General features: G+C 44.5%; 1 protein-coding gene across 5 annotated transcripts in view; it reads left to right on the top strand.

The window, feature by feature from the left end:
• The first annotated feature begins 4,679 nt into the window (after positions 1-4,679).
• The window catches only part of SLC25A14 (solute carrier family 25 member 14), a 42,372-nt gene continuing 37,010 nt past the window's right edge, over positions 4,680-10,041 (top strand). Inside the window, exons 1-2 of one of the 5 annotated variants that reach the window (XM_033944223.1) lie at positions 4,682-4,828; positions 5,941-6,036. In XM_033944223.1, coding sequence (XP_033800114.1) covers positions 5,972-6,036 — 65 coding nt within the window. In that variant the 5' untranslated portion in view covers positions 4,682-4,828; positions 5,941-5,971. Of the gene's footprint in view, positions 4,829-5,112; positions 5,144-5,940; positions 6,037-10,041 lie in introns of those variants that run through there. The other 4 variants (XM_033944224.1, XM_033944225.1, XM_033944222.1 and 1 more) reach the window with 4 other exon arrangements.

Here is a 10,041-nt window from a genome sequence, read left to right as displayed (position 1 = left end):
AAACTAAACCTTAAGTTTGTATACCACATCATTTCCACAGAAGTAGAGCTCGGCACGGTTTACAGGAATTGATATAGAAAGGAACTCCAAAGAGAAGTAGAAGAACTTGAAAGAGACCTGGGGGTGATGGTAGACATAACATTGAAGGCGTCGGCACAATACGCGACGGCCTCAAGGAAAGCAAACCAAATGTTGGGTATCATTAAGAAAGGTACGGTCAGGACGAAGGAAGTCATCATGCCACTGTATCGTGCAATGGTGCGCCCGCATCTAGAGTACTGTGTCCAGTACTGGTCGCCATACCTCAAGAAGGACATGGCAGTACTTGAGGGTGTCCAGAGAAGAGTGACTAAACTGATAAAGGGTATGGAAAACTTCTCATATGCGGACAGGTTGAAAAAGCTGGGGCTATTCTCCCTGGAAAAGCGGAGACTTAGAGGAGACATGATAGAAACCTTCAAAATCCTGAAGGGCATAGAAAATGTAGACAGGGACAGATTCTTCACACTGTGGGGAACCACAAGTACAAGGGGGCACTCGGAGAAATTAAAAGGGGGCAGGTTTAGAACAAACGCTAGGAAGTTCTTTTTTACCCAGAGGGTGGTAGACACTTGGAACGTGCTTCCGGAGGCCGTGATAGGCCAGAGCACGTTACAGGGCTTCAAAGAAGGTTTGGATAGGTTCCTAGAGGATAAAGGGATTGAGGGGTACAGATAGGAGTTGAGGTAGGTTATAGGAATAGTCAGGGACCACTGTACAGGTGATAGGCTTGAGGGGCCGCCGCGGGATGGACCTCTGGTCTGACCCAGCAGAGGCAAATTCTTATGTTCTTAACTTGGTACAGAGAAGTTTAGAGAGACTTAGTATATTGAAGAGGGAGAGGTCATTACATTTTAGAGAAAAGCCATGTTTTTAAATGTTTTCAGAAGAGTTGGAGGGAGGTCAGACTCCGAAGCGGGAAAGTAAAGCTGTTCCAGAGTTCGATGATCCTGAAGAAGAGGGATGTCCCTAATTTTCCTGCATGGAATATGCCCTTTAAAGAGGGGAAGAATAGTTTGAATTTTTGAGTACATCTGGTGGTGTTGGGATTCGAGGAGTTCCAAGATAGTGGAAAAAGGGGAGGAAAGATGCCGTGTAGAGACTTGAAGGTTAGGCAGGCACATTTGTAGTGAACTCTAAGGATTACTGGGAGCAAGTGAAGCTTAGACAGAAGCGGAGAGACGTGGTCGAATTTGCTTTTTGTGAAGATTAGTTTAGCCGCGGTGTTCTGAATCCGCTGGAGTCTATGAAGGCTTTTCTTTGTTAGGCTTGGGTAGATGGAGTTACAGTAATCCAGTCTGGAAAGAATAATGGATTGAACGAGGACAACAAAGTGTTGTTGATGGAAGCAGGATCTCACTTTCCTTAACATGTGAAGATTGAAAAAGCATTTTTTTTACTAGGGAGTTAAGGTGGTCGTTAAAGGACAGTTTAAAATCAATGATGATGCCCAGAACTTTGCTTGAGTGTTCAAGCTGCAAAGTGGTGCCAGAGGAAAGTGGGATGAGGGTGGGTAGCTGATCTAATTTTGGGCCAAGCCATAGTAGTTTTGTTTTGGTCTCGTTTAGTTTCATTTGTATGGTGAGGGCCCAGGATTGGAGGTTTGATATACATGAAGGGATGTTCTCAGAGAGATTGGTGAGGTTAGAGTCAGTCTCGAGGAGGACAAGGATGTCATCGGTGTAAGTGTAAAGTGTTTCCAAGGGGGATAGTTGGAGGAGTTTCAGGGAGGACATATAAACATTGAAAAGAATCGGAGATAGAGGTGAACCCTGGGGAACTCCACAAATCGGTTTCCAAGGGAGGGATGAGGAGCCATTCATGTTAACAAAGTAGGAGTGGGAACGTAAGAATTTTGAGAACCAATCTAGGACTGTTGAGTTTATGCCAATTTCAGAAAGTTGGAGAATTAGTATATCATGATGGACAATATCGAAAGCCGCAGAAAGGTCGAATTGAAGAAGAACAGCGAACTTATTGTAAGAGTGAAGTTGTTGGAACTTTGAGATTAATGAGGCCAGTAGGGATTCGGTGCTAAAGTTGGGTCTGAAGCCGTGTTGGAAGGGTAGGAGAATGGAGAATCTCTCAAGATAGAATGAGAGTTGGGTGGATATGATGGACTCCAGCATCTTGGTCAGGAGAGGAATATTTGCTATTGGGCGATAGCTGGCTGGTGTGGAGGGATCTAGATCCGCTTTTTTCAGTAGTGGGGATAAGGCAATGTGTCCCATTTCTGCAGAAAATAGACCTGAAAGTAGGGCAGAATTTATAAGTTTGTTGAGAGATGAGATGGCTTGTGTGGGAATTTTCTCGTATAGGTAGGAGGGGAAAGGGTCCAAGGTACAGTTGCAGGATTTCAACTTGAGGCAGAGTTTAACGACCTGGGAATCAGATACGAGCTCGAAGGCGGTCCAGGATCTGTCGACTGGAATATGGTTGGCGACGGTTAGAGTCAGGTTGGAGTCGGTAGACACCAGAGAGTTGTAAGAGGGTGCTAGTCGGAATGAGCATCGTAAGGTAGTGACTTTCTCATTGAAGAATTTTGCTAGATCGTTGGCAGATGGAGAGGAAGGGAGTATGGTGGATACATGTTTAGAGGATATGGAGCGCTAGATGTTAAACAGTGTATTACTTTGGTTGTTGGATCTGGAGATTTTGTTACTGCAGTAGTTCTTCCTTGCTTTTTTTAGTTCGGTATTGTAGGACTTAATATTAACCCTCCAGGACTGTCTGTCAGTGGATTTTTTTCCATTTGCGTTCCAGTATTTGACATTTCTGTTTCAGTTCTCTGTGATATGGGAGATACCAAGGGGCCTTGCGGGAGTAGGAGACAGTTTTAGTGGATAGTGGTGCGAGAGAGTGGTAGGTGGTCTCAGAGAGGGTGATCCAGTTGTGCCAGTTGGATTCAGGGTTTGGAGGGCTAGGAATGGTGGAAATTAGGTTTAGGAATTTGGTCCATAATAGTTCGCTAGCAATTTTTTTTCGGAAGGTAATGGAGTATGAGGATCGAGGAGGGGGCCCAAGGTGAGACATGAAAATGGGGAGGCAAAAAGCCCCTAGACAGTGGGCTAAACATTCACAGATCCCAACAGAAGAAGGCAGAGGAGTCCTCTCCAGGGGACTTATAGGGAGAGGAATTATAGAAACCCCAAAGAGCAATATGATCTGCTAACTTAAGAACTTGGAGGCAACAAACATTTGTCCAGAGGTCCCATGATAGTTCACAGTTACTGGGAACTTACTTTTAGTCTTTCATTTCCCTGTCTAGACCTTGATGCTCTTCCAATTTACAGATCCTGTCATGGCACCAAAAGGCTTCTCCCCTTAGGTCATGCCCCTTCAGTCATGCGCCTGAAGCAATGCACAAGAGGAAGACAGATGTTTTTATAAGGTATTTTCCTTGATAAAAATTTTCTGCGTTAGTCTAGTGCAGGGCTGCCCAAGTCCAGTCCTCGAGATCTTCTGGCAGGCCAGGTTTTCAGAATATCCACAATGAACATGCATGAGAGAGATTTGCATACCAAGAAGGCAGTGCAGGCAAATCTCTCTCATGCATGTTCATTGTGGATATCCTGAAAACCTGGCCTGCCAGAAGATCTCGAGGACTGGACTTGGGCAGTCCTGGTGTAATGTAACAAAAAAATGACAAAGGCAGGCGGCAACTTATAGACTATCCAACTTATTGAAGCATGAGTGTTTAAGTCCACTGTGTCCACTTTGTCAGATCCTGTGTCTGTATAAGGTGCCACCTGTCTCTATCATTTTATAAGGAAGACATTGTGTAAACGTGATAATGTCACCAAGAGGGGATGAGTACACTACGCCATTATTCCAGCCCAAATTCCAGCACTGACTGGCTCACACTGCTGGCAGATGACACTTCATGGGTGCCCCTGAGCAAATCTCGGGAAGACAGGTAATTTATAAGACAAATGCCATCTAACACAGATGTTCTCAACAGGAGAGGGTGGGAATCCAACCCAAAAGGCCAAACACCGTTACTCCAGCCCAAATCCTAGCATTGATTTGCTCACTGTACTGGCAGATGACATCTCCAGGCTTTCAGCTTCTTGGGTGAACCTTCCACCCTTCCACCCCCCCCAAAAAAAAAAAAAAAAAAGTCTTTGTGATGAAAATGGCAGGAGAAAGATGGCTTTGCACACTGTTGGCGCTGTTGCACCAGTCTTTGAAATGGAATCAAATACATCATTTCTAATGCCCGAAGTCCCTGCCTTTCAGATTCAGCAACATCTGGGATTTAGCACTGAAGCTGGCAGAACAGATGACCTAGGATTTCACAGAAGATCCGGGACACTCGAGCTGCCTGTAATTCCAAGGCCTCTCTTTATTTTTCTCTCTCTCTCTGACAAACATATACTGTGGGACAGCATAGCTTTGAATTTGATGATCTTATCTCATTTTATGTGCATTATTTTGGCAACACATGTACAGACTGTCCTACCAATAAATTACGCAGTCTGACATAATTTAGCATAGCTGTTTAGTCATCCCGCTGCCTTTCTTGCATGTTATCTTTTCACACTCTCTTAGCTACCTTGTATTCTCTCTAGGTCTAGGTCACATAAGGAAGAGAGCAGACAAGTGCTCGCGAGATCCTGCATCCCTAGGTCGGCTCCTGCTCCCTCGCCTTCCCGTGCAGATCAGCTGATCGGATCGCGGGGGGGCCGCGCATCTGTCACCTCCCCCTTTGACATCACCGAGCAGTCCCGGAACCGAGCCACAGCCCGATGCCGTGAAAATGCAGCGCTATCTCGTGCCAGGAAAACAGGTAGATTTCTCCACGAGCTCGCAAATTGCTGACGTTGCGGGACAGAGACTCTGATGTTTTGTTTTTTTTTTGGGGGGGGGAGGGGGTTAACCTCTCCCGTGTGGGGAAGGTGATTGAGGTTTTCTGTCGCCCTTCACTATAAGGAGAGTGAGGTACTGTGAGGTAATGCCTTCAGCCACCAACTGCAGTAGAGATCTGAGGTGGCTAGCATTATGGAGCAGCCAAAATGCAAATCGTGACTAAGCACCAGCTCCTGAAATCTGGCAGTAAAGTGATAGCAGCATCAGTGGAAAAAAAGAAGACAAGGCATGCCAGGTGAAAGGAGACAAGGACAGGGCACTGCTGAACTTCCCTAGCATAGACTTTATTCCAGGGGTCCCCAAAGTCCCTCCTTGAGGGCCGAATCCAGTCGGATTTTCAGGATTTCCCCAATGAATATGCATTGGAAGCAGTGCATGCACATAAATCTCATGCATATTTATTGGGGAAATCCTGAAAACCCGACTGGATTCGGCCCTCAAGGAGGGACTTTGGGGACCCCTGCTTTATTCCAATAACGCTGCGAAAACGTGTCAGTTTCCTCTTCTCTGCCTCCACTATCAGCACACTGTGATCTTGTTATCTTCAGCAGAAGTATTTCTATGGAGGGATCTTGTTTTCATGCTATTGCTGGTGTTTTTGTAAAGATGGGGTGGATGAAAGACCTGCAGGCAGGGGAATTTTATTCCTTCCTGAATTCAGTCTCTGCATAATGTTATGCTTCCTTACAGAAGAGATTTCAAAGTGCTAGAGAAATTAGTTGAATTGTACTTACATGATCCATATAATAAATAGTAATATAGTGTTTAGTTAGAGGGGTGTCAAAGTCCCTTCTTGCCGGGGGAACCATCATAGTATTTCATTATCCCAACCTCCATGTAGAAGTTTTAAAACTTAAGTGAAAATTTAACGCTAACCTAAAAAAGTAATTTGAAAAAAAAAGAAAATAAACGTATCTGCGTGTTAGTGTGTGTATTCTTATTCTTCTTATATCATGGCGGTCATCTAGTCCCTAATTGCACTGGCAAGGGTAGAATGGCATTTAAAAACTCAAAGAATTATTCTCCATGCAGACTGCTGTGAGCCGCTCGACTCGAGTTTCGTATGCCTTCGTCAGGAGGGGAATACTGCAACTCGTTACAACAGCCTGGATCCGTAGAATTCACAAAGTGAGATGCACTAACACGCAGATAAGTTTTATTTTCATTTTTTATTTTATTATTTATTTATTATTTTTTAGGTTAGCGTTAAATTTTCAAATAAGTTTTAAAACTTCTACGTGGCGGTTGGGACAATGAAATACTATGATGGTCCCCAGGGCAATGTCAGTGTGGTTTCACATTAACGAACATGGTTGCGGGTCTGAGTATTTAAAATATATATATATATATAATATACAAGTCATGAACAAAAATAATTATAGTTAACAGTTATTTATGTGGTATTAGTATTAGAGAGTCAGTGTTTTATATTGAATTATCCCTATATATTGGTGATAGGGATATATATTGTGTCATAAAATGATAAAAATTAGTGTATAATAAAAATCCCTTTGGGAACTGATCCTACCCCTACCTCAGTGAGTCATATCCTGTAGGGGTAACATTGTCACTTTGTTATATTAAAATAATTTGTTGCTGAGCTAATATAACATCCTGATGAGAAAGAGTCCATAACAAACAAATAAATGAATAAAAGAGAATCTAGACTCTAGAGCAGTGGTCTCAAACTCAAACTCTTTGCAGGGCCACATTTTGGATTTGTAGGTACTTGGAGGGCCTCAGAAAAAATAATTAATGTCTTATTAATGAAATGACAATTTTGCATGCAGTAAAACTCTTTATAGTTTATAAATCTTTCCTTTTGGCCAAGTCTTAATAATAATATTGTAATTTATAGCTAAAGAGCCATATGATCAAGAAACTTTTATTTTACTTTTGTGATTATAATAAACATACCAAGGGCCTCAAAATAGTACCTGGTGGGCGAGTTTGAGACCGCTGCTCTAGAAGGAAATGGTAAATGTTAGTCTGGATGGAACCAGTCTATGAGAGAGACCCTCTTTTTGAGGTAATGTAATTATTTCCTTAACTAGACATTCATGCCTTCTTGTGAAAGGACAGGCATCTCAAAATTCAAACAAGGGCCACAAACAAGCCAGATTTTCAAGATATTGTTAGTGAATACGTATGAGAAATATTTCCACATGGTGGAGGTAGTGGACATGGAAATTTCTCAATCTGTATACTTTGGAGGAAAGGCGGGAGAGGGGAGATATGATAGAGACATTTAAATCAAAACATTAGAACAAATGTTATTCACCAAGTGGTGGAAGTACCCACTGAAAACCATTTACTCAAAAGTGGAAAAAAAAGCCTCAACCATTAATCATAGACAGACGGCAACCCAATGAGTTTTTAAGCCGTTCTTATTCTGTATCATGGGCAAAAAACTCCACTCGTCAAAAATAGGGAAACATCCCACCATTGTGCACAGGGAAAAGGAAAAATAGAACAAGAGACTAAAGATCACACTTATCTTCACAGATGATTGATTCCATCCAGAGACATGATGTTTCCTGCAGAAGTGACGTCATGTAACGCGGAGCTTTAATTCAGGAGCCATTTTGATGCCAGTAGTGGACGGAGCAGGAAAGAACGAGAGCCTGTCTTGGAATTTTCCCTGATGCAGCCACAGGTTGGCGAAACAAGAGCCTTGTTGGAAGTATAGCCATTTATCTTCGCTTGAATGCTGTGGGTGATTTAATAAGAACATCATGTCACTGGATGGAATCAATCATCATCTGTGAAGATAAGTGTGATCTTTAGTCTCTTGTTCTATTTTTCCTTTTCCCTGTGCACAATGGTGGGATGTTTTCCTATTTTTGATGAGTGGAGTTTTTTGCCCGTGATACAGAATAAGAACGGCTTAAAAATTCATTGGGTTGTCGTCTGTCTATGATTAATGGTTGAGGCTTTTTTTTCCATTTTTGAATAAATGGTTTTCAGTGGGTACTTCCACCACTTGGAGAATAACATTTGTTCTAGTGTTTTGAATTATATTTTGTTATTACTGTTTTTGTTATTGAGAGACATTTAAATACCTACGTAATATAAATGTGCATGAGTCAAGTCTCTTTCATTTGAAAGGAAACTCTGCAATGAGAGGGCATAGGATGAAGTTAAGAGGTGATAGGCTCCGGAGTAATCTGAGGAAATATCTTTTTACGGAAAGGGTGGTAGATGCGTGGATCAGTCTCTCAGAAGAGGTGGTGGAGACAGGGACTGTGTTTGAATTCAAGAGGGTCTGAGACAGACACATGGGATCTCTTGTAGAGGTCTGCACGGGAACGGGGATCACGGGAATCCCGCGGGTCCCGCAGGGTTCCCGTGGGAATCCCCCCAACCCACGGGACACCCACGGTGACCCCCCTCTGACCCACGGGACTCTCACGGGAACTAGAGAGCTGCACGGGAACGGGGATGACGGGAATCCCGCGGGACCCGCGGGCATCCCGCGGGTTCCCCCTTCGGGTCACGGGCTTAAACAAAGCCCTCCCTCCCTCCGACGTCAGCGCTGACGTCGGGAAGACTTCCGTTCGGCTCTGTGCTGCAGGCAGGGCAGGTAAGGAGAAGGAGAGTAGCCTCAAACCTCGAGTGGCTACCAAGGGAGGGGGCGGTCCGCCCCGGGTGCAGCACAGCCGGCCAGGTCCCCTTACTTTTGTGGCGCTTCCCCGACCGACCAACCGACAACAGCCCCGGTCAGACAAACCTCCCTGCCCTTAACCGCGAATCTAAATTACCTTCTTACAGCAGCTGTAAGAAGGTAATTTAGATTCGCGGTTAAGGGCAGGGAGGTTTGTCGGACTGGGGCTGTTGTCGGTCGGTCGGTCGTTCGTTCGGGGAAGCGCCACAAAAGTAAGGGGACCTGGCCGGCTGTGCTGCACCCAGGGCGGGAGAGAAGGAGGGGGGGGAAGGACACTGAAAGCACTTGTGGAAGACAGAGGAGGGAGAAGGACGCTGACAGGACATGGGGAAGACCGGGGGGGGGGGGGGAGAAGGACACTGAAAGCACATGAGGAAGACAGAGAGGGAGAAGGACCCTGAAAGGACATGGGGAAGACGGGGGGTGTGTGGAGAAGGACACTGAAAGGCCATGGGGAAGACAGAGAGGGAGAAGGACCCTGAAAGGACATGGGGAAGACAGAGGGGGGAGAAGGACACTGAAAGCACATGTGGAAGACAGAGGGGGGAGAAGGATGCTGACAGGACATGGGGAAGATGGGGGGAGAAGGACGCTGAAAAGAAATGGGGAAGAGAGAGTGGGGAGAAGACGCTGGCAGGGAAGAAGACAGAGATGCCAGACTATGGGGGGAGCAGAGGGAAGAAGATGGGTGCCAGACCAATTTGGGAGGGGGGAGAAAGGGAGAGGCACAGTAACAGAGCAAATGGAAGACGCAGAAAGAAGAGAGACAGTGGATGGAAGGAATTAAATGAGAACATGAGGAAAGCAGAAACCAGGCAACAAAAGTAGGAAAAAAATTATTATTTTTTTTTTTTTTGCTTCAGGATAAAGTAGTATATTAGTTGTGTTGATAAAAATTTATAAACATTAGAGGCTCTAGTAGAAACCCGTTTACAAAGTATGTATTCTTCCCAATTAATATTTCCAAATTAATAAAGTCTTTTTGCTTATTTGTAAATGGGTTTCTACCAGAGCCTTTAATTCAGTAGCATAATTAAATGAAATAACTATTTCTGTAGTTTATAGGGATGGGCGGGGACGGAGGGGATTCCTCGTGGGGATGGAGGGATTCCTCACGGGGATGGGTGGGGACAGGTGGGACTTTGGCGGGGACGGGTGGGGACGGGTGGGATTTCTGTTCCCGCGCAACTCTCTAACGGGGACCCCCTCTAGCCAATAGGACTCTCACGGGGATGGAAGGCTTTGGAAGCAGGGTTCGTCCATATAATATAATTGACACGTCAGCCTTAGTAAAAGAGGGGGTTTATAAGTTACAGAAAACAAAAAAACAAAAATAGAAAACAAAAAAAGGGTTCCACCAAAGAGATTCCACAAGGAAAACAGCAGCGCAAACACAAAAGAAACTGTGGAATTGATGATCCTGTCAGAAGTAATTACTGCTTTTTAAGGGGACGGGCGGGATGGAGGTA

This window comes from Geotrypetes seraphini, chromosome 5 (genome assembly GCF_902459505.1).
Source record: "Geotrypetes seraphini chromosome 5, aGeoSer1.1, whole genome shotgun sequence".
In the NCBI taxonomy this organism is placed as follows: Eukaryota; Metazoa; Chordata; class Amphibia; order Gymnophiona; family Dermophiidae; genus Geotrypetes; species Geotrypetes seraphini.
Note: the sequence above shows the minus strand (reverse complement) of the source record. Positions and strands in the feature narration are given on the sequence as shown.